Source organism: Medicago sativa, chromosome 6 (assembly GCF_051527215.1).
Source record: "Medicago sativa cultivar Bolivia chromosome 6, Bolivia_mono, whole genome shotgun sequence".
NCBI classification, from domain to species: domain Eukaryota; kingdom Viridiplantae; phylum Streptophyta; class Magnoliopsida; order Fabales; family Fabaceae; genus Medicago; species Medicago sativa.
The window spans coordinates 89169281-89194998 of record NC_140754.1 but is presented as its reverse complement, the minus strand read 5'-3'; the positions used below and the strand labels follow the sequence as shown (position 1 = coordinate 89194998).

At 31.2% G+C, this 25718-nt stretch overlaps 1 protein-coding gene, 2 long non-coding RNA genes and 1 pseudogene across 4 annotated transcripts; 2 read left to right on the top strand and 2 right to left on the bottom strand.

Moving 5' to 3' along the window:
• The first annotated feature begins 2008 nt into the window (after window positions 1-2008).
• Window positions 2009-3465, top strand: LOC146918014 (uncharacterized). Of its 2 annotated transcripts, XR_015015943.1 has the most exons (3): window positions 2009-2164; window positions 2362-2478; window positions 2812-3465. It is a non-coding gene; the product is annotated as an uncharacterized LOC146918014 (long non-coding RNA). The 2 variants fall into 2 exon arrangements; XR_015015942.1 differs by lacking the exon at window positions 2009-2164 and having other exon boundaries at window positions 2171-2478.
• Window positions 3466-8043: 4578 nt separating this feature from the next.
• Window positions 8044-13704, top strand: LOC146918013 (protein DETOXIFICATION 16-like). Its single transcript, XM_085719697.1, has 8 exons — window positions 8044-8353; window positions 10637-11181; window positions 11512-11598; window positions 11726-11782; window positions 12247-12485; window positions 12776-12894; window positions 13000-13086; window positions 13456-13704. The coding sequence occupies exons 1-8, from the start codon at window positions 8156-8158 to the stop codon at window positions 13525-13527; spliced, it is 1404 nt and encodes a 467-aa protein (XP_085575823.1). The 5' UTR covers window positions 8044-8155; the 3' UTR covers window positions 13528-13704.
• A 2049-nt stretch (window positions 13705-15753) lies between these two features.
• LOC146918012 (uncharacterized) lies at window positions 15754-19103 on the bottom strand (annotated as a pseudogene).
• Window positions 19104-19124: 21 nt separating this feature from the next.
• LOC146918011 (uncharacterized) lies at window positions 19125-21135 on the bottom strand. Its single transcript, XR_015015941.1, has 2 exons — window positions 20881-21135; window positions 19125-19514 (listed from the first exon to the last, which is right to left on the bottom strand). It is a non-coding gene; the product is annotated as an uncharacterized LOC146918011 (long non-coding RNA).
• Between the last annotated feature and the right edge of the window lie 4583 nt (window positions 21136-25718).

Sequence of the window (25718 nt, the reverse complement as noted above, 5' to 3'; positions counted from 1 at the left end):
CAAAAAAATATAAATATGTGACATGTTTGAAAAATTATAAGTAGGTGTTATTTTTTTTTTTTTTTTGGGTACAAAGTAGGTGTTATTTATTTTATTGTTACTAATGGTGATACAAAAATGTTACAAAAAGTAAGCTAGTAACGTTTTTTAATTGTAACTTATAATATTTAAAATGTTACTGAAACTCTTTAGGTAGATGGGATTTACCTAACAATTGTTCAAATGTTTTTTTTTTTTTTTTTGGGAACAATTGTTCAAATGTTACTGAATATAATTAGTAACATTTTGTGATTTAGTAATATTTTGCAAATGTTACTAGATCTCAATTTTGTTGTAGTGGGTTAACATTCACCACACTTCACACATTGGGGAATCCCTAGCTTTGTGGTTCAAATAATATTTATCTTTCTGATCTTACGAGAATCCGTTGATAGGAACATGTGTGACTCCATCTTCGTTGAAAGGATCATGTAACTGTTTCAACTCTGTACCATAGATCATACTGATTTGATATGAAGAAACGTTCTTATGTTATCTTTCCGGTAATGATTGAAGTAACAAGTTTGATTTATCTACTTATTTTTCTTTTGATTGGAATTCAAATAACTAAAATTTAGATATGTTTGATGGTAAACTATAATTAATTGGAATTCAACCAACTAATATATTTCTAAAAACGTTATATGATGATGTGCCAATCTCTTCACCGACCTTGTAGCGCCACAAACTCATTACTCATGCCTCCACTACAATCGTGAGGTTAGAAAACTACAATTATTCGATTAAGATTAGACGACTCATATTTCATAGACAATAAATCTTATTCAAACACGCTACTAGTAGTATAAATCATCATATTTCCACATAATAATTTGGACTAGCAGATTGCATAAGGAGAACGAAAATGAAAGATTACACTACTATATTATTTGATATTTCAAAAAATTAATAGTAATATCTGTCAAGAAATTACCAAGAAGTTACATAGAAGGAAGATTGATGAGTAGATGTGTTTCAATGATACTCTTTAGAATGTGTGGGTTCCACATAAAATAGAACACACATTAGTAGTGTTTAAACTGTGGTTTTAATTTTTAAATACCTGATAATAAAAAAAGTAGTAATTATTATTTTTTATTCATTGATATCTACCGGCTTTGTAAGGTGAGAAGTGCTTCATTTTTATAAATTTTTATAAAGAGTATTATCTATTTGGGTTTTTTTCCCTCTTATCAAGAATGTTATCTATCTGATTATTTTTTATTCATGGATATCTACAAGCTTGTAAGGTGAGAAGTGTCTCTTCGTTATAAACTCTTATCAAGAGTATTATTTATTTGGTTTTTTTCCCTCTTGTCAAGAGTACTATCTATATCATGTGGGACATAAATGGAGCAAAGAGAGGTTTCTTATAAACACATGTTCATGATATCTTTTGTGGGATGTGAGACTTTTTAACACAGCCTTCACGATCAGCTCAATTCAACTTGGTTCGTGGACATAAATGATGGATGAAAATGTAATTATGAGGGAAATTTTTTGATCTTTACTCAAAATTAAACAAGACCCAAAATCTAGTAATGAATCATTCACAATAACCAACTTACGATAATGGACGTACCTCCCACCTTACAAATTAATCAATACCCACCTCACAAATTAATCAATACCCACCTCACAAATTAATCAATACCTAACTCTATTCACGGTCTCATGGAATTCTTGGTGTGAACTAACTCCTCCATTTTTATGTAAAGTACTCAATTTTCTCTTTATCCTTGTCTCTCCATATTAACTCTTCCAAACAATAATAATAATACCTCACATTTACAACCTACCACGAATCCAACTCATCACACATGTTTAAAGTAGTCTTTTCGAAAATTTGGGTAGAAAACTATTTATAGGAGAGCAATTATTGATACACTAAAAAGGAATAAGATGTTGACACAACAGTGAAATGCATCGTGGCCATTAATCAATTAGTGTTTTTTTTTGTTGATAAAATTAATCAATTAGTGTTGTTTTTCTCTCTTTATATACATACACATGCTGCTCCATGAACAACATAGTGGGGTGGAAAACAATTCTAATTTTGAAGAACACAAGAAGCATGGCAAGAATTTCAAGAGGACTCAAAGTGAAAGGAAATTTTTTGTACAAGGTAAGTATTCATCTTCCCTTGTATTTGATTCCACATGTTTTTAGTTGAGAAAAAATTTCAAGGAAAAATGTTTAGTTGTAAAAATATTTCATTTCTTCTTCATTAGATGTGATTTCACACCTAATTTTATTCCTTGATTTTTCTAATCTTTGCTATATCTTAATTAATATACAATATTCTCAATTTCTGGATGACAGTTTGATGCAGCTCTCATTGAAAATGTGATGCTATTGTTCAAGATTATTTATATTTCTTCCTCATCTATGACGTGCTTTGTTCTCATTTTAACCACCGTAATTTCCTTGATTAATAAGGTAAGGTCACAATGATTTTATCTATAGTATTAATAATTAAATGATATTAAAGTATAGTGTGTGTGTGTGTCTATATATATATATATATATATATATATATATATATATATATATATATATATATATATATATATTCTTGACATAAAATATATATGGAAAAGTTATACATTCTTGACATTAAATTTAAATAATTCTTTGATAAGTCATAAAAAATGTTTCATTACTAATGGCTTTTTGGCACTATTAGATGTTTTGAGCCATTAGTAATGACATTTTTTTCGTAGTATATATAAGTTACAAAAATATTGATGAAATAATGTAACCTGCTTGCAGCTTTTTCTTGCATATTTTGTTGAAGGAACAGTGGAGAAATTTTGTCATTCATATTGTTGCCAGTATAGACAATGTAAGTCTGCATTTGGAATAAAGTATACTTATCCCAAATAAGAAAAATGCACTTGTATATTTTAGTTAAATTAAGCTACTGAAAATATGAATCTGCAATTTTAAAATGAGAGATGAAGTGTATTTGCCTTTAGGTCATCACGAGACGTGGCGTAACATTCCAGCAAAAATGAATTAAAGTTCACAAGTGAAGTAAACCCTTAATCAGGACAACTACGTACTACAACTCAAGCTTAAATATTTCTTAGTTTCAATTCCAAGTCCTTCTGCCAATAACCTCTTTAGGTGCATGGTTTAATTCCAACAAACTCAAAATATAAGGTTTCCCATGGTGCTAGCAAATACACTCACTACCTTCTATATTTAGCTCCAGGGTTTCCCAAAATGTAGTATAGAGAATGCAATTTAATGTATCAAAGTGTTTATATATTGTTTTGCTTTGCTTTGATTGAAGCTACAATACTGTATAACTTTTGTGTCTTCGAAGATTCTTAAATGTAAAAGCAAATATGCTATAACTCCAGTTTCCCACGAGTTTTATGTTTATTCACATTCAAGAAAGATTGTTTACCGCTTAATAAATTTTGAACGATCAAGTCCTTGTGAGCTTAGATTTATTGATATGAACATTGCATAATATATGCATGTGTCAGAATTCGAACTCAAAAACCCTATTTATTCAATATTCATCTTAAGAGGTAAATTTCCAGCCATCAGATTACTGTTGACAAAAATAAATTAATACTTTCAATACCACCAATATACAACATTTTTTACTTTATAGTACTCTTTACACATAAATAAATTGTTTTAGTTCTTCAAAAAATAAATTATCTCGGTCTCGAAATTAGTAATTTGGTTGACCAATTGACCCAAGCTAAAAAAAAGGTGTATAAATAAAAGGGAGAAAAGTATTTTTACTAAAGTAATCTTATCATTTTTTAGGGGATACTCTGATCATGTATTGGTGTATTAATTTTTCTCATAAATGTAAATTAGAAGATATTGAATTGAGAATCATTCAGTAGTATTATTCCTTCAAAAAAAAAATCATTCAGTAGTATTAGTTAAAAAATTAAAATTGAAAAAAATAAAGTAATTAATGTTCTATTAAAAATTGAAAGAGGTTTGTCATTTTAGGCCAAATTTTTTTTTTTTTAAAAAATTGATCAGTTATTTTAGATCAGATGGAATGCCTTTTTTTTCCTTTTTTATTTGGTTTAGTCCTCGTAAAATTAGGTTTATATTGTAATTTTTTATAACAAGGTTTATATTGGATTATTTGTCCAATAAGAAAAGGTTTATATTGAATAGTCTCTATAAAATTGAGTAGTTATCACGTTTAGGAACTCAAATTAATCATATCAAAAGTATAATAGTTTTTGAGTTTTCAAAAAAGTGTAGATTTAAGAGGGAATGAAGCCAAGGGACGAATTCATGCAATGGCAAGGGTGGGCTCCAACACTTACCTCCCTCCCACCCCCAATATGTTGTATCTATTACATATAATTTAAACTTGTTATTTAATTAGACTATAATTTTTATGTATTATCATATTGTAAAATAGTTCCCATAAGAATTAGTGAGAATAATGCATTTTCTGTAAATAATGATGAATGGAAGCATCAGATTATGGTAGTATAACCTCTATTGCCTTTGAGAAGAATGGTTGCTTTGAACTAATACTGAACTTATACTATAACTTATAAGTTTTTATGATTAACATAAACTTTGTTTGATATCTTCTTCTTTTTTCATGGGCTTGTAACTTTTTTTAATGTAACTTAAGCAAGTTTTGTTAAGTTATTTCAAGTAGCTTATATTTTATAATGTTTTTCTCTCAATTATATCGATGCTATTTTAATTGAAAATATATATATATATTAATTAAATACATATTTAATGTCATTTAATATATTTTTTTGAGGTGATGTCATTTAATATTTATCATCTAGTTTAATCAATAATTTTATTAAACACTAGAAATTTAATCAACTATCTTATCAATTATCTTCTATATTTTATCCACCAAAATCGTAGTTTCATTTTTAACACATATCAAAGGTTCTATAATCATGTCACGCCTCATCCTAACCCTCACAGTCCAAAAAGATTTTGCAGCCCTTGTGATTTACACATTGAGGGGACCTTCTCATGTACACAACTATAGATACCTTCGGCGGTCCTTTCCAATTTTTCCTTTCATCCAATTAGAGTTACAAGGACAAGAGGAATTTGTGTGCTTTTAAGTTAGATAAAGGGACTAAAAGAAATATGTGAAAGTCCCCTCCATTTGTTAAGAGACCCTCAGCAAACAAGGTAAAAGAAAAAGAACATTTGACCTTTTTTTACTTTACATTTAAACCGCAAATAAACCAACAAATTCATGCAAGTGCACATTTTTCTCACAAGTGCATTATGCAAACAAACTTATTAGATGGCAATTAGTGGACAAGTTTACTTCCATGCCTCTCTTCAAAGAACAAGAAAATATGAATGACAATGTTAAAATCACAAGTATATTTGAACTTCTCTCTTCAAAGAAAAAGAAATAAGAACAAAAGAAAATATGAATGACAACCATGGGAAGAGTTGATACTTTTTTTCAAGAGGTTGCCATAAAAAACTAAGAGTCTTTGTACCAATCCTAATTATGTTCAGTTCTAAATCTCATGACTATCTAAACATCAATTTAATATCATTTTTAATGAGCTACATTAAGTATCATTTTTTTTTTTACAACCAACCAACGAAAGGTGATAGGAAGCAAAAACGATTGCTTCATCATCAACAACTTTTTTTTTTGTTGAGGCAAGATTTGAATAAATAACTATTTGTATAAACATAAATATTGTCTTCTTTTAAAACAAAATCCAACGTGGTAGGATTTGGCTAGTTGTTGTGTGCAGTGATGTCTTTTATGGTGTTTATTTTCAGCTGTTCCGTCTATATACGATGACACATTTTGTTTGCATTATATGAATCAATGGTTTCTGTTCGTATAGGGATTTGGTTTTTAATAAAATCTGCTGTTAAAAAAAAAAGAAACATGGTATAATGACGTGTGAAATGAAGCATGGATAAACATAAGTATTATGATAATATAAGTACAAAATGTTAAATAAAAAATAAAAAATGGATACTCCACAACCCACCATGAATCCTTTTGACGGAATCATAATAGAGCCTAGAGATCGCAAGGACAACCTTTCAAGGAACATAGACATTCAATTATCATCACACAAAGGGAAACTTGTAGAAATTTGGAGCAGGACAATTTTTATACACAAAATGGGAAGGCAAAATAGACATAACATTGAGCTGCATGTTACCTATCATTTTTATAAAAATCTTTCTTTCTCAACTTGTTTGTGATTTTTTTAGGAGATTATAATGTATATTGACTTAGAATAATGACGTAATCAAAACTTGTATCGCATATGGCCTATTTATAGGGTTGGTTTTGCTATTTTATTTATTTTTTAGGTCATGTTAACTTGTTCTCTAATCAGTCAAAACGTGTTATTTGCTAAGAAATTCCACCACCACAAAAAAGAAAAAATCCCACCGAAAAGAAGCAAAAATAACTGCTTCATCGTCAACAACTTGTTGAGGCAAGATTTGAATAAATAAATATTTCTATAAATATAAGTGTTGTCTTCTTTTAAAACTAAATCAAATAATGTACAACGACGTGTTAAATGAAGCATGAATAAACAAACATATATACACAAAGAAGAAATCTCCAAAAAAATTACATACATATAAAAATAATGAGTATAATGAGTAAGTAGCGCGATAACAAAAGCAAAGGATCTTTCACATTGCAAAGGTATTAGTATCATTGACCCAAGCACCAGTCTCATCCCCATCCCTGGGGATAAAATTTTATTCTTCCTCTTTCTGACGATTGTTTTGGAGTGGTAGCACTTCCGTTTCGTTCGAGAATTAGGAGGGGAGGGGAGGGGAGGGGAGGAATTTTAACGGAGGGGAGGGGAGGGGAGATATTTTAATTAAAAGTGTGTTTGGTTCACAAGGGGAGGGGAGGGATTTTAAAATTATTTTATTGTTTTACCCTTAAACTTAATTAAATAAGGATAATAAAGTAACGAAACAACAACGATGTAATCGATAAAAACACGATGTAGACGATGAAATAATGGATTAGTAATAGGGTTGTTACAGTTATAAGTAGTAATAAAAGTTGTTACAAGGAAAAATTGTTAATAATATGGAATAAAAGTTGTTACAAGCTATAACCTAATTAATAGTAAAAGTTGTTTCAAGATAATATAACATAATGATAATAAATGTTGTTACAAGGATAATATTGAGATTTTAAATTAATATAAGGATAATTTTGGCAGTGCAATAAAATTTGCTCCCCTCCCCTCCCCTTCTAAAAATTGAACCAAACACTTCAAATTAAAAATCTCCCCTCCCCTCCTCTCCCCTCCCCTCCCCTCTCCCCTCCCCTCCAAAACTCTCGAACCAAACAGACCTAGTGTTTCGTTGTTAATGATTTTTTAAAAACAAGGTGAACTTCATTAATTACAAATATTTCGATAATAAAATCAATAGCTACCCACTACTCTATCTGGCCTTAAATATGAAAAAGGAAAAAAAAAAAAAGTCAAATAAAGTAAATGTATTTGGTTTAAATTTTTGACCAAATACATCAATATTGTTTGAATTTTTTTTATTTATATTTGAGACAAATAGTAGTATGACCATTTTGATGGAATTAATGGTATTATATATTTTTTTTAAGTAACAGAATATATGTTTTGAATATAATACGAATTAATGGTATTATATTCAAAACATTGATTGTTTTGCTAATCACACCTTCATTTTTAATGACATTTTTTATATTTGAATTTAATTAGAAGTTGGGAATTACCTTTTACCATGAACACTTAAAAACAAAAACAAAAAATGAGAATAACACTAGCTCACCATTTTATTCGTATAAACGTCTTTTAAGTTATTTTTAATTTTATTAAAAAATGATATTTATTTATTTTTTTTATCAAAAAATGATATTTATTATAGTTTCAAAGGTTTGTGATTCGGAAATTATAATGATTCTTTTCTATATTTTCTAGAGTAAATTTTTTCTATATCTTCAATTTTTTTCTCTAAGCCTTTGCTTGTATGCAATCATTTTCACTACATAACTAGTGCAAAGCTCTTTTTTCTTTTCTCTCAAAAACACACTCATTTTTGTGTGTGTAGAGCTTTCAAAACATACGAAGGGAGAGAGGGCACAATGAAAATAGAGAGAAGGGAGATTAACGAAGAAGGAAAGAAGCAGCTATGGTTGGCAGGACCAATGGTAATTGTTTGTATCTTTCAAAATCTACAAATTATAACTCTCATGTTTGTAGGACATTTGAATCAAGATTTGCTTCTTGCTGGTGCTTCTTTGGCTATTTCAATTCTCAACGTCATTGGTTTCAATGTATTGGTATGTATTCTTTATTTTGATTTTCATTGTCCTTTAATTTCCGCCATATAAACCACTACTTATATATGTAGAAAAACCGAACAAACCAAAAAACTGGTATCTAGGGTTTCAAAAAAATAATATGAACGAAGAAAACATCACTAGTTTATTGTTGAGAAGAAGAACGAGTGATTAATTAGGGAGAGATAGAATGATAAATGCAAGAATACACAATGAAACAATAAACACAGTTGCAGCAGCTGCTTCTGTGAAAACAGTAGCCGCAGCAGCTGATTGGAACAATGGGGTAGGCAGCACACACAAAACAAGAATTTAGTGATTAATTAGGGTTTTAATTTGGGCTTGGGCCTTTTTATTTTTTACTAAAAAACTTCTTTTAAATCTCTTTTTTTTGACAAAAAACGCATATAATTAAAAAAAACATTTTTATTACACTTCAAATAAAAAAAATTAAAAGTCAAATAATAAATATATATATATATATATATATATATATATATATATATATATATGCTGTTTTATTTATTTATTTGTTCAAATTAGAGGACAATCACATGAAAATGTGCTTTATCTTTTTCTTCTTCTTGTTTTTTTTAAGAAAAATGTGTTTTGCTCTATATTAGGGACAGTGCCTTGAATCAAATTTATTATATCAAGAACTATGTGCAAAAAATTAGTAGAAACAGAAAACTAACATTATCATTCGATTTCTCTCAAAAAAAAAAAAAAATTATCATTCGATTGATGGATTTTTTTTCTTGTTTTCAAATTTTTAGTCTCTTTAATAACTATAGATAGATCTTTTTTTTACACAAACTATAGATAGATCTTTGCTAGCAAAAAAAAGTAATCGAGACAAGACTCAAAAACAAAATGAATGATTGGATGATTAGTTTCTTACAAATAATTTAGTTATTTAAGCTTTAAAAAAATAGTAGAATGAGGAAATTATTAATAATTATTAGGTATCGATCATCATTTTACAATGATTCATATGAGTAGGCATGACAACAAAACCCATACTAGTGGTTACCAGCCCGAACCAAACCAAATTTGACGGGGTTTCCCCATTTTGACTGGGTTTGGGTATGGGTTTCGGTTTTCCCCCATTTCAAAACACATGCATGGGACGCGTAACGGATATATAGGTACCCACCCCAAACCCATACCCAAACCCGTCCCAAATGCAGAAAATTATTTTATGTTGATATGCCGTGTTATTTTGTTTGATAATTGCCGCGTTATAAAAACTACCATTGATATTTAAATGAGCAACTAAAATCAATTGGTCTAACAAATTTTAAAGTGAGCATATTTTTGGATAATGCATTACAACATTTCTCTAAGGGTTGCAAAAAAACTTCTATTTTTTATTAAAAAAAATTATTCAATGTGGGGACGAGAATGGGGCGGGGATACCCTAACCCGTCGGGGACGGGGATGGGATTTAGTTTCTCATCCCCGTTGGGTATGGGTATGGGTAGGGTAACGGGTAAGTATATGATAATCGGGTATGGGGATGGGGAATGTAAAACCCGTCCCACCCCGCCCTATTGCATGCCTACATATGAGATCTGAACTTCGTCGGTTGAAGTTACAAGATCATACTCTTAGCCTGACCTAACATCTTCTAGTCACCGATCAATTTTCTGCAAAGTCAGTTAATGTTGAATTTGACTCTTCAAAACGCAGTTGGGTTCAATTTTTCTAAATACTCCATCCGTTCCTAATTCTAAGCAAATTTGAGTTTTTAGGTTCATTCAATTAACGATGTACGTGGTTCATGATATCGACCACGTACATCATTAATTGAATGAACCTAAAAAGTCAAATTTGCTTAAAATTAAGAACGGAGGGCGTAGTTATAGTCAAATTTAGTCCTAAGTTATTGTTTTCATTATCTTTGGGCCCTTCATAAAATATATGCTAGCCTCCGCCACTATTTTATACTCCCTCTGTTTCAAAATACATGTCGCAATCAACCACTACACACATGTCAATACATAACTTTGACCATTAATATCTTTAATTATACATAATAAAAAATTATAAAAAATTGATATTTTGAAAATATTCATCGAGACAAATCAAACAATATCTTACATGCTAACATTTCTATTTATATATTAGTTAAAAAATATGGTCAAAGTAAGTTATGTGAATAGTGCACATTGTAAAATTGCAACATCTATTTTGAAATGGAGGGGGTATCATACTATTAATTTTCCTTTTGTTAAGAATCAAACTATTCTTTATTAACATATTACTCTTATATTTATTCAGATGGGTATGTCAAGTGCACTAGACACATTTTGTGGTCAAGCATTTGGAGCAAAACAATATCATATGGTTGGCATATACACACAAAGAGCCATGTTAGTTACCACCCTTGTTAGTATACCCTTATCATTTATTTGGGCATACTTAGAACCTATTTTGGTGATTTTACATCAAGACCAAACTATTGCAGCACAAGCTCAACTATTTGCTCGTTACTCAATTCCAAGCCTTGCTGCCAATGGCCTTCTTAGGTGCCTTGTTAAATTCTTGCAAACTCAAAACATAGTTTTTCCCATGGTGTTGGCTAATGGACTCACTACCTTAGTACATGTTGTTCTATGTTGGACTTTGGTTATAAATTTTGGGTTTGGTATCAAAGGAGCTGCTATTTCACTTTGCATTTCAAATTGGTTTAATGTGATACTATTGCTACTTTACATCAAGTTCTCTTCTTCATGTAAAAAGACTTGGGTTGGTTTATCAAAGGAATCCTTGCACAACATCCCTCAATTTCTCAAACTTGCTTTTCCTTCAGCAGTCATGGTTTGGTACGGTAATTTATTCAAAGCCAAAATTGAGTATTATAAGATATAGATGAATATATAAGAACCTAAATCTTAATAGTAGAGTAATCTTAAATGAGTCCTTTAAAGATGCACAATATTATTATTTTAGTTTAGTAATTGTACTCTAATAGTAGAAATAAGGGTTTAGGGTTTAGGTATGTGTAAAATTTAGTTAGTATTTACATTGTTTGTAGACAGTTATTAATTATTATGTTTAATCATTGAAGAGGGTCCAAATGTACATAATATTCAGACAACTTTATCCTTTAGAATTTCTTATTGTTGTTCTATTGTATCACTACCATGTTACAGTTTAGAGTCATGGACCTTTGAACTAGTGGTGCTCCTGTCTGGTGCTCTTCCTAATCCAAAATTGCAAACATCAGTGCTTTCTATATGGTTAGTTTCTATCAAGTCATTGTCTCATGATAATGCCAATGCATGTTTTGGTTTTTTTCTTTTCTACTCAGATACATCAATTTATTGTTTTGTTATATACCTGACCCAAATACTTTTTCTTCCATAGTATTAATATATTGGGAACGTTCTGGATGGTGCCATTTGGTGTTAGTGTAGCTGGAAGGTTAGTTTTTCGTGCTAAACTTGATTAATGCTATATTATAATCTAAGTGAGTATTTGGTGGTATCACGTATATGTGAGAATTTCGGTGATCCATCGTGATTTTGTAAAATCTAAAACAAATATTTACACTATGTGCATGTTATCACTAAAAATGATGTTGAACCATTGGTGTCACATATATTTGGTTTAGTAATGTTTTTAGTCCTCCTTTACGGTTTTAGTCCCTAAACTTCAAAAGAAGATTTTCATTCTCTAATTTCTAAAATGTGTTACAATTGAGCTCATTGATTAGTTTCAATACCTACAAATATAATTTTTTGTGACCCTATTATATTTTATTTATGCTCAATTTATGGCCTACACTCTCAATTATTTAAATTAGGGGACTAAAAATATAATTAATTCTTTATGTTGTTATTATTGACTATAATAAGCTTTGTTTCATGCATGTTTCCACAAAATAGTACAAGAATTTCAAATGAATTAGGAGCTGGAAGTCCAAATGCTGCAAGTTTAGCTATGTTAGTTGCTTTATTCATGGCCTTTGCCTGTGGAGTTCTAGAGTTTGCTTTCATTATGTCACTATGGAATGTTTGGGCCAAAGCATTTAGCAATGTATATGAAGTAGTTTCATATGTGACTTCCATGACACCGGTTCTTGCAATTGCTATCTTTGTAGATTCATTTCAAACAACACTTCAAGGTAAAAATAGCTCAACCCTAGTATTGTAATTTTGTAGGCAATTATTATGTTTAGGTCCGTTTGGATTGGCTTATTTTGGAGCTTATGCAAAGCAGTTTATGCAAATAAATAAGAATTAATGTCTTATTTATAAGTTTGTTAAGGTAGTTTATGAAAAAACAACTTATGAATATACAATTTTCGCTATTAAGATCTTATGAATTAACATAAAGGCTTATTTATCTGCATAAGCTCTTTTTCATAAGCTCGATCCAAACATGCCCTATAGTTGATTCTTTGATTATGAATAGGTGTTGCAAGAGGATGTGGTTGGCAGAAACTTGGAGCATTTGTTAATCTAGGATCATTTTATCTTGTGGGAATTCCTCTTTCTGCTGTATTGGCTTTTATCTTCAACATGAATGGACAAGTAAGATTTAACCATCTTTTAATCATGTTCAAATGTTGTTAGTAAATTCAGTTCTTGATTTGAAGCTACTAATTTTGAGATTAACTTGATTCTTAAAAAATATAGGGGCTCTTTTTAGGTCTTGTGACTGCACTTATTGTGCAAGTGGTGTGTTTTCTTATTGTCATTTGGCGTACCAATTGGGAGAAAGAAGTAAGTTACTCTATTTTGCTAAAGTAACTATTTGATTCTTAAATATGTGAGGTTGTGTTATTATAGTATTTGAATGTATCAAACTGTGTCTTTTGTTAGCAAGTTCGTATACGAAATTGATTAAAGGAAGATACATTCAAAGATCAAACTAATCAAAACATTTAAAGTATATTTTTGTAATTTTGATAGATTTGGACACTCTAATAATAGCAACTCACACATTTAAAGACCAAAATGACTATTTACTCACTCATTCAAATTATTTTTATTATCAACCATATGGTTTTTTTTTTTTATTAAAACTCAGTATCCGATATAAGACCGACTATCAACTATATGGCTCTTAACAACATTGTCTTCATTGTTTAGGCAAATAAGGCAGCAATAAGAGTACAAGGAAGCGGAGTCCAAGCTAATGCACTTCCATTACTCAATAATTGAAGAACCTCTACCAGAATTTTATTTGTAGAAAATTTATTTGGGAACTTGGATTGGAGACAAAATTCAGTATCATGTACTTGTTGAAAAACCATAACTATTCCTTAGAATATTATCTACCAATACAGAACTTTTGGTGATGAAACTATTTTATCTTTTGAATTTGAATTATAATTTAAATGAGGATGCATTTAATAAAGAAAATATATACTAAAGTCATCGTTTCACTTTTGATCTTTTAAGTATCATGATTTTGCCATTTCAGATTCCCCTACTTTTCAATTGTGCGAATTGAGTTCTCAATGTTTTCTTGTTTTGAAATTTCCTCTTCGCCCTATTTTCCAGATTTAATGTATATTTAGCACTTTATTCCCCATTAGCAACTACTAAAACCACACAATGGAACTTAACTAATAAAATATATGAAACCTAAAGACATCATGTACTGAGTTTTGTGTGCTTTGCACATCAACTCTCTTGTATTATTCGTAAAATGCATAGGGTAAATTATGTTTGTGTGGTTGAACCTCCAATAAGAAGACAATGATGATATTATTTAGGGGTAAGGTGAGATAAAGATGCACACTCTATAGATGGTAGTGACTATGATGAACTAGAAGTGGACAAAAGTAAAGAGATTACTACTAACCAATCACTAATCATATGTTATGAATTTGGAGATGAATATGGAGATTTCTAAGACCCAACATAACTTGCTAGTAAACTTTGAACTAGTCCAAATTTTTACCTCTATTGATCTTATAACTTTTAACACAGCTCCACCATTTAAATTTCAAAAATATTACATTCAATCTTGAAATTCCATTTGGTTATGAATTAAAAATGCACCAAACCATACAGTCTTCCATACTTACCTCTGTCAATAACATTTTACTATGTTCAATATGTAAGCTCAAGAGAGAATATTATTTTATTATCTACTTTTTCACTAAAATTCTCACAACCAGAAAAAAAAAATATACATTCAAAAAGTCATTCTTTTTTTCACTAAAATTCCTCAAAATTTCCACATTAAAGGTGTTTAACTTTAATTTGAAGTTTTAGATTTTTCTTTTTCTATTTTGCAAACATTATTGAGTGTATGTTTGGTATCACGATGGATATACCAGAATCACGATGATCACCATGATTTTGTATAAGATACGTGTTATTTGGATATGCTTCTAGCAAACCACGTTCCCCTAAAATCACGGCTGCAACACACATTAACGGAGAAGCTTCCTTTAGTGGCTTCTTGAAACCACAAAAGTTTTGCCTCGGGTACCACCCAAACTTACCTTTTGTGAACACAATGCATATCCAAACAGACCATATGTCATATAGCTTTTGGAAAATCACGATTGGTCAACTTGATTTTGGAACACTTACCATAATACAAACATATGTTGAGTGCTATTGGAATTCATAAGTCTTAGTTTAACCGACAAATGCCAGATTTGTTTAGTCCATATTAATTAGTAACACCCCGATTTTAATATTATTATTGGGTAATATTAGTATTAATGATATTATTAGTATTGGTTTGCTAGATAGTTTTAATTTAATTATTCATATTTATTGGGAGGATATGTAACATGGAAGTGGATGAATTGGCTAGTCTGTTAAAGACCGGGAGAAAAATAGTGTTTAGGAAGAAAATGTCGTTTTATGCAAGCATAAGAAAGTATAATGCAATTAGAGGTGTGTTAGTAAAACTGGGTAGAAAAAGATGTGTAGTTAGTAAGCTGAGTAGTATTTTAATGATTTAAGCAGAAGGAGATGTAAACAACAATGATGTGTAGTTACAAGAGAATAGTAACTAAATGAGAGGTGCAGTGTTAAAAAGATTAAGTGAGAAACAAACCTGAATTAGTAGTTATAAATAGATGAGAGCATTAGGGAATTAGGGTTACGGAGAAAAAGAACAGAAGTCAGAAAAACTAAAGAAGAAAACTAGGGTTTCTTGGAAGGGAGGCAAAGTAGGCAAAAAGAGAAGAGCTTAGGGAGAGATTCAACCATATGAATTTATCAATTCGGCAAACTAAAGGTACGGGGTAGTTATCATTCAATTTAAGGGTAGTATATTCATATGGGTAGCGAGGAGTCCTTAACCTCCGGCGTTGGTGCAGGGCGGATCTAAACAATTGGTACATGTGGGGCTAAAATTTGGAAGAAACAATAATGCAAACTATATTAAAAATAAGAAAAAACATTGTTTGATACAATAAATTACAATAAAAATTGTTTCCTATTCATTTGTTGATAATGAGCTAAAATGACATCATTGCAAATTGTTAAAAAAAACATCTCTTTCTATATAAGTTACAAGACAGTCATTTAGCCATTGGTCACCCTTTTGTTACATAGTGGACTCATAGCTGAAAAAACACGTTCAACACTTGCAGTTGTTACCGGCAAGAGCAAAGCCAACTTCAAAAGCTTATAAACCATAAGAAATGTGTTGCAGTTATTTGTTTCCACAATAGGTTCTTATGAGAGAAAATTTTTCGATGGAAAAATATTTAATCATCAATAATTTTATGAATCTATACAAAAAATTTCGTACAAAACGGAGTTTGTTTTAAAAATTAAGCGCGATAAAATTTTCGTTTGTGGAAGAGACTGAAAATTAAATTCTCAAGAAATTTTCTAAAAAATTTATCATGAGTCGCTATCGCGACAAAAACTACAAAATATTCGAGTAGCGATAAAAATTCATCGTCGAAGGTATTATTTATTTTTATTTGATCATAAACTAAAATAAACGAGTAGCAAAATATTATATTATTAACATTTATTTATTCTTAAAATTACGGGTCTTACATTCAACACTTGCAGTTGTTACCGGCAAGAGCAAAGCCAACTTCAAAAGCTTATAAACCATACGAAATGTGTTGCAGTTATTTGTTTCCACAAGTTTTGCACGAAGATCTGAAAGTTCTTTCATTTTAGCAAATTTTGGGTCTGATTGAACATTTATAACATAATTCCTAAGTTGATGGTGTAATGTCACTTCAGGCACATCTATAACATCATTATGATAAAACTCAATCATCCTCAATAATTCTCTTCACCAAACCTAGCATTCAGTTCTTGCAACTGCAAATCTAAAACACTAAACAAACAATCATTCTTATAATGATGCAAGTTAAAAACACAAGAGAAGTTGAATAGTGTTGTCTAGGTTTCTTTCTTTGTGCATACGGCTCAACCATATCAAGCACCTTGATATCATGTTTATTACAAATTTTAATAAACTTAGATATAAGTTCTGCCCATTCCTCATTTCTTGTAATTATGTTTTGGTATCATTGACAAGTGACAAAGCATACCCAATTTTAAAGCCCTAACACAAACAATTGGAGAAGGAAGGAGAAATTGGAGAATCAATAGCTTACCTTAGAGTGAGTGAAACTGTGAGAACTGAGAGAGAAATAGAAAGAGATAGAGAATCTCTTCTTCTTGGGAGGGGGGGGAGGGGGAGGGAGAGAGAGTTGCTGACAGAGAGTTGAGAAGGAGGATAGAGAGTTGTTGACAAAGAGAGAGCTCGCGAGGGTCATGTAAAGGAAGGGAAAAAGAGTTTTGTTGTTCTTATTCTTAAAATATGTTTTATTTATAATAATAATAATAATAATAATAATAAAGGAAAATTTCGTGAAGAATGGCCTATGAAGAAAGCCAATGCTAGGTGTTAGAAAATACCTTAAAACTAATTTGGATTTTAAAATTGAAATTAAAATTTAATGAAAATAAATAAATAAAAGTCGATCAATTTGAAGTAAATTTTATTAGAAGAGGTCTTCTGTTTAACTAGTGAAGATGAAGGTAAAAAAAAAAAACAAGTGAGGATACAAAACCAACCTCTAGCTACAAAATAAATCCAAAAATCATCCAACAATGATATTTATATACCTCAATTTTTTCCACACTCATTCAACACTTTATTTTCTTTCTAACTCTCTCCTCCTATAAGATCACCCTTTCGTATTTATATCTCTCAAGCTGTATACACATTTTGATTGTCTAACAAACATTTTCCAAAACCATTAAAAGGGAGAAAAACAGAAACGGCTACATCAGGGCTAAACAAACTAAAGTGAGACCTTGCTAATCAAACAAAACAAAAATACTAAAAAAACCATAATGGCCATAACCTCCCGCACCACCACACAACAACTCCCAAAGACAACAAAAAAAACAAAATTAAACCAAGTAGACCATCAAAAACCTATACATTAGAAGCTTGTCACACAATAAGACCTCTACAAGTAGGCCTTATACAAAAGTTCTTATTCCATCTCTTGAAAACAATGACCTCTAAACTTCATCTCTCCATACATCCGCAAAGATCACATGACCGTTCATAGAAACAAACAATGGGACATATTCAGTTGATTCAATCCCGACCTCCACGACACCTTTTTTTTATCTCATCCACACTTCCAAAGGTTTTTTGTTTCCAATTGAAAAAATTATCATTCCTTGTTTATGAAGTACGACATATCTTAATGAGTCAGGAAAACCAAAATCTCCCTCTCTGTTTCTTAGTTCATGCAACCCCATTAAAACATTGTGAACGTGTTATATGCAATTATCATAACAAGTTTCTTAGTTCTAGGTATGATGGTTAGGGTCTAAATAAACGGTGCAAGTGTAAATCCTGACCTTTATAGCAATATGATATCTGACATCTCCTACTTTTGTGCGAGTATAAATCCCTTAAATAATTATAGAGCAACACAATATTCTGAAGTCAATTACTTGTGGGAGTGCAAGTCTATGGCAAATTGGTATGGAGCAATACGACATATGGATGTCGTAGAAACTTTGGCCCTTGAGGTTATAAACCTTAGATAGTATTTGGTTAAGACGTACATTAATCCAACAAAGAAGTAGAGGTAATTCAGATAATAATAATAATAATAATAATAATAATAATAATAATAATAATAATAATAATAATAATAATAATAATAATAATAATAATAATAATAATAATAATAATAATAATAATAATAATAATAATAATAATAATAATAATAATAATAATAATAATAATAATAATAATAATAATAATAATAATAATAATAATAATAATAATAATAATAATAATAATAATAATAATAATAATAATAATAATAATAATAATAATAATAATAATAATAATAATAATATAAGATCATATTTTTTTCACGTATTTAAATGTAGTATTATAAACTATAATTGAAACATGGCATCATATACTTCTTAAAAGAAAACGGGTATCATATATACTTAAATCATGTTAAATATTAGAAAAAAGTTTAGTCTCTTTGGTCATTTTCTACGTTTCTTTGGTCTATTAGATTATTGGTCTATTTAAAAATAGATACAATTACTTAGATACCTTCATACGAAAAAGACATTTAAATAGTTTAATAGGTCATATCATATTTTTTTAGGACATAGTCAGATATGAAAATAAACATGACATCCTACATGTCAAACGTAGACATTAGTTAATATTTTGACAGACCAAACATAAGTTTTGAAAAACCTAACTCCGCCAACCTATTCTTCATAGAAGTAGAAAACGCCATGAATGAGAGAGGAAAAGCTTCACAAAGAATAAAAGTTGTAACTGAATTTCATTATGAATTGAAAAAGATTACAGAGAATTATTTGATCAAAAGATGTTATGAATGAGTACAAGAGTGAGGTATTTATAGGAGTGAGTTGGAGTAACTAACTCTAACTAACTTGCTTGCTCTCCAAACTATCTAGGTAACTTGCTGAAACACCCCTACTAGAAAATTACCTAGGATATCTAGCATGAGTGTTAAACTCGGCATCGGGTACATTAAAATTACAATAAATAAAAACTCTCTGAACAATTCATAGAACTTCTCACCTGTTAACTCAGAAATATTACCACTGACGTGTACTTTATATGGTCCAGCTACTTTTGCTCCTTCCTCAAGTACCACTCTGTCGTATAACAATTCGTACATCTGAAATAAATAAAAGGGATTGGGGTGAGACAAGATGTCTCAGTGAGTTCCACCTATCCTAGGTTGTAGGCAACCTCGGGAACCTAGGATCGCCATCTGTTTCTAAACTTAACCCATCTCGGGTTATTACAATTTCATTATACATAACTGAGCGATCAGGGGATAACTAAAATCGCTGTCAGAAATACTATTTGTATAAAATAATAAACATAATCATACTCATAACTTTAATCATAAGCATAATCACCACAATCATATCAATAATCACAATCATATCCAAGATATCGTATTCTGATACAACTTCTATTTTGACATACTTATCTGAGTATGTCTCTGATCCTTTTCCGATAATAACTAATTTCGGCTAACTAAGCCGACGTTCCATAATTAAAATTTCTCATTTCCAAGGATTGGCAAAATATATTGTTTCGTAACTAATTCATTCTAAACATGTTTTTCATGTTAACATGCGTATGCTATGTTAGTATTCGTGTTGGAGGGTCCTTAGAATTTTTCCTTGGTTCCATAATTTTATATTTTTTTCTCTTTCAAATATTATTTAAATAATTCTTGATTTAAAATTTCATATCTTTAATTATACATTTCATTCGTTACTATGAGCCGTACCTCATAGGCTACATTATCTCTCGTTGTAGCAAACGGTTTACTATGACCCGTACGTCATAGGCTACATTATCTCTCGTTGTAGCAAACGGTTTACTATGACCCGTACGTCATAGGCTACATTATCTCTCGTTGTAGCAAACGGATTACTATGACCCGTACGTCATAGACTACATTATCTCTCGTTGTAGCAAACGGTTTACTATGACCCGTACGTCATAGGCTACATTATCTCTCGTTGTAGCAAACGGATAAAATATCATTACTATGACCCGTACGTCATAGGCTACATTATCTCTCGTTGTAGCAAACGGAAATTTTCTTTTCTTTTTCTATGAGCATGTTACTCATTTCAATTTTTTTTCCTCATTTCCATTTTCAGTGATTTTCTATAATTCAATGTGAGCATATTACTCATAGGTTGCATTTCAAATTTTCTTTCAAATCATTTCTATAAGTATATATGCATCAATTGCGTTGTTAATTTCCCTCCAACATTTATACTAACATCAACATACTTATTAACATAAAAGATATTTTAAAATACACTAATAAGGATAACTAATTCCGAAATAGTCATTCTACTAACTCATATTTATTCTATTTCAAATGTACCATTCATATGGCAACATAATCATGCTATAACAATGTCAACTTATTCTAATAATTCATAATCACACATTAGCAATCTAATTGTATAATTTACTACCCAAAGGTGAGTTTTCTAACTAAAGGAACTCACCTCGAATCACTCTTGGAAAAATTGCAAAGCATCTTATCAACAGCCTGCAACTTCTGCTATCTCCAAAACTACATAATCAATTTTCCAAAATAGCTTATGCCTCGACTTATAGGTCTTGACTTTTCCGAAACAGTCCAACCCACTTGTACATACTCCTAACTCATCAACCAGCATATAGAAAAATTACCATTTCAGTCCCTGCCCCAGAAGTTTTCCGTTTGGCTATTTAAGTACTTCCAAAACAGCTTATCTACCAGCTTAAGCCCTCTAAACAATTAAATTTCTGCTCAACTTTTCCAGAATTAAAGAAAACATGTATACACATCTCCTAACCCATTCCTACAGCAATCCTAACATGTTATGTTCAAAAAGATCAATTATGGTAGTTTTTCTACAAAACAGCTTATACCTCAAATAAAGCACTTTTGACTGAGGTGAATGTCCCAACAGCAACACACCACTTTTGCCATCTCCTTGAAACCCTAATCAAACTTCATTCCTTGATTCCAACATACGTCTGTTACGAACTGATTCTTTCTGACTGACTAATTTAAATTGCACATGTGCCAGACACCATTGGCGTCAAATACTTCCTTATCAAATTTTTTTTTTTTTTTTTTTTATAAAACCTGACACCCTGACTTCCTTCTTCTTATGCTTCATTCCTCCTGTGTCCTATTCAGCTCTCGGACATTTGTTCTAACTGTCATATACTAGTCTGAGTTGATCAGGCTCAGCAGACATGACATTTGGAATAAATATCTGGAACCCAAGAACCACACTACATCTTATTGAATTCTAATGACCCAAGGCACGATCTGAATCGACCTGCTCTGATACCAAATTCAAAGTAATCAATTTCAGAAAAATCTAACACTGAAACTGATCTGCAGAAATCAATTCCAGCACAGCAGTCCATAAAACCTATGATTGAATCATTCATATGAAATCAAACATTTATGATTATTTTACTGTATGCAGCCAGCTTATAATTTCAACTTATGCAATTGGTCCCGTCTAAAAATTCAAAATCAATAAATTATTAAAAATCCTGCACTGAAGCTATTTTCTGCAGTAATTTTTCATTAACATCTGAAACTTGTAACTTAATTTTCTCCATCATAACATAATTGAATCAATCCATTCCAAAGCCTATTTCGTGTTAAATTTTGTCTGCTTTCAAATGATCCAAGTCCCACTGCAAAATGACGTACGTACAGAGAGATATAACATAAACATTCCAGCAACAATAGTGCAGACTTTCAATTTCAGTAACTGAACTTCTAACTCAATTTTCTCAGCCATAGCATAGCGAAATTAAAGTTTTCTAAAGCCCACTTCATGTTAAATTCTGTCTATTTTTCCAATGGTACAATTCTCACTCAAAAACAATTCCTTTACACGTACTTACGACAGTTTTTCCGACAGCAGGTCTATAGGAATTTTAGCCAATTATTCATAAAACTCAACCGTAACCAATCTAACAATAGCATTCAATTTCGACAGCAACACCAATTCAAAATACCACAACAACTGTACATTTTAAGGTTATTAAATTACTATCCCCTTAAGCTATCATCAATATCAAATTCATCTCTATATATTACAATTTCAAACCTAGAAAAGGAACTCACCTTGTAAATTGTGAATGAACTACCATTGATGAACATAAGCTCCAATTCTTTAAAATTCTCTATCAATTCTTCTTGTCCTTGCAGCTCCAAACATACATGTCATACCATTCCACTATACCCCACTTCAATTTCTTGCCAAGAACCAAGCTTTTGCCTCGAAACCACAAACACATAACAAAACTACCAATTTAACAAATTTCCAAGCCAAGAGAACAAGAGAAAGGATGGGTCACGTGGCATAGAGGGAATAATAAGGGGATTCAAAGCTTGCTGAAGGTTCCTAGTGTGTTGAGGAACAAGAATGATCACTTGCATATCGATTTCTAAAAGGATTAAGGTTGGATATTGGTGGTTTTTTTTTTGAGAATGAGGGAGTGAGCCGAGAGGGAGGAAGAGATAGGGGAAAGAGCTTTTCAGCAAAGTGAGAGGAAGTGTGTGGAAGGATAGAGAAAAATGTGGACTTTTCCACTTAAAAAAATCTCAAGACCCAAATTGCCAAAATACCCTCCAAGGGAAAAGACACATTTACCCTCCATTACTTGTTACCATATAATTTCTCAATAACTAATTAACCCTTTAGAAATTATTTCGGTCTTGACATGCTCGACTGATACATCAGTCTATTTATAATTTCGCGGGATATTACACTTGCTCTCCAAGCTTCTCAAACACTCTAACTAACTAACTAACCATAGTTTAGTTATCAACTAACTATGGTTTATTCGCTACACTCTAATAGTCCCCCTCAAACTCAAAGTGGGAAACTCACCAATTTGAGTTTGAAATACAATGAAAATTACAATTTATTCATACTAGATTAACTAAGCAAACTAGGGGGTAAACTCAGTAAAACAAAAGACTGATAGGAAAACAAGAGAAGCCCAACAAGCTGATGAAGCCCAGGCCCACATGAGGAATCCAGAACCTTGTGAACAAAACAGCTTCTGAACTAACCAAAACAGCTTCTGAACAAGCTGATGAAGCTCAGGCCCACATGAGCAATCCAGAACCTTGTGAACAAAACAGCTTCTGAACTAACCAAAACAGCTTCTGAACCAAAGCACAACTAAATGAGCCTAACTTCTGAACCAACAAAACAGCTTCTGAGAACAACTTGCTTCTGAAGAATACAGCTTCTGAACCATGCTTCTGGAAACAGCTTCTGACAAACAAAAGTGCTTCTGATGAGTGATTCCAATAGCTTCTGATGAGTGATTACAATAGCTTCTGACAAACGAAAGAGCTTCTGATGAGTGATTCCAATAGCTTCTGACAAACGAAAGAGCTTCTGATGAGTGATTCCAATAGCTTCTGATGAGTGATTCCAATAGCTTCTGAACAGAGAAAAATCCATTATCTTCTTCCCAAATTTTCTCAATCTCAATTGAACCTGAATTTGTCGAAAAAACGAACAGAGAAGGACGCAATTGAAAGAAAGAACCGAATCAAGATTAACCTCGAAAAAGCAAAATGCCAATTTATGGAAGCAAAATGCCAATTTATGGAAGAAAAGAAGGCAACAAACCACACAGATTTCCACCAGTAGAAAAAGATGAATTGACCAGTATGATTGACTACGATTAAAAACGGTTAAGGTACGAATCAGATTTATCGAACCATGAACTACGGCTACACCGCCGGGATCAAAAATCAATGGAGAATAACCATCACCTCCGGCGAACCAAGGCGGTGCTGAAATTACAATTCTGAGAATGTTAACAAACTTCATGAAAAGATTGATTAGAACCTTGGAGAAATTACCATCGCGGAATTGATTTGCGATGATGAAACTGAAAACAACGGAAGGATCTCGAAAACTCTGTGGTTCTTGATCTTCCGTAACAATCTTTGTTGAATTTGCTGCAGATTCAAATACGAAATCGAACGAATTAGAAGAATCACTTGCATTCAATACCGATGACGCAGAAACAGGATCGTTTAAAACACATAAGATTTCACCAATCTTGATGCTGCAACCTTCAATCAGTGGTGCAACAGATTCGATCGGCTTGACAGGAACAATTTCTGAATTAAAACTGCCAAAATTGAAAGAAACAGCTTCGGATGATAAAACTGCAGATTCTTGCGGTGGTTTCCGAAGTGGCGGTAATGGCGAAAACTTCTTTTCAGCCTTTGATATCTTCCATAGATGACAAACAATGGAGTATGTCATTAGAAACGACGGAGGATCGAAAAGAACGGAAAAAATTTCCGATGCGGCAGCGGAAGAAAAAGAATATCTCGAAGATCGCAACCGAGGCGAACGGTATTGCTCTGATACCATCATAGAAGTAGAAAACGCCATGGTTGAGAGAGGAAAAGCTTCACAAAGAAGAAAAGTTGTAACTGAATTTCATTATGAATTGAAAAAGATTACAGAGAATTATTTGATCAAAAGATAATAAGAGTACAATAGTTGAGACTTATTTATAGAACTAACTCCTAACTAACTTGCTTGCTTTCCAAGCTATCTAGGTAACTTGCTCTCCAAGCTTCTCAAACACTCTAACTAACTAACTAACCATAGTTTAGTTATCAACTAACTATGGTTTATTCGCTACACTCTAATAATTCTCCCTCCTATCCACAACACCCATAGTCACATAGATAAGTTATATAAAAAATTAATTAATGTAATTTGTTTAACATAAAGCATATAAATGTCCATCTTAAAAGTTTTCTTTTTCCAACAATTATAACCACTTTTGGTTTACGTTAACATTTATAACCACTTAAGTTTTATCCATTTAAGATCAAGTTTTGTATATGCATAAGTAAGACTGGAATCTCCATGATAGCACCAATGAGATAAATAACTTTTTTTGAAAGAATGAGATAAATAACTATTAACAAATTTGTTAACACATATTTCCACACACATTGCAATGCAAATTATTTTAATATTAATATTATCTTCTCAAGTTGCATATGCATGGGGTCTGTTTTGTTTTGGAGCAACTTATCGTACAATGACCTTTGAAAATCGTATATCTGAATGGACGTTAGTGAGAATTCAATGTTCTTGTTTCTGGTGTGTGAACTCATGGCTATTTTACAATAAATTGGGAGAACCTTTGGAGTTCTGTGGTTCATTAGAATTGTCTTGCTATGTCGTTATGCAAGATGTGAGAGCCGCTCTGCAAATGAGAAAGTTTATTGCTTTTAGTTCCTCTTATGAGTGTGGTAAATATAAAGAAAAACCTT

Coding starts and splice junctions, on each gene's coding strand:
- LOC146918013 (XM_085719697.1), top strand. CDS start 8,156: ATGAAAATAGAGAGAAGGGAGATTAACGAAGAAGGAAAGAAGCAGCTA. Junction 8,354..10,636: donor TCATTGGTTTCAATGTATTG/GTATGTATTCTT, acceptor ATATTTATTCAG/ATGGGTATGTCAAGTGCACT. Junction 13,087..13,455: donor GTACCAATTGGGAGAAAGAA/GTAAGTTACTCT, acceptor TTCATTGTTTAG/GCAAATAAGGCAGCAATAAG.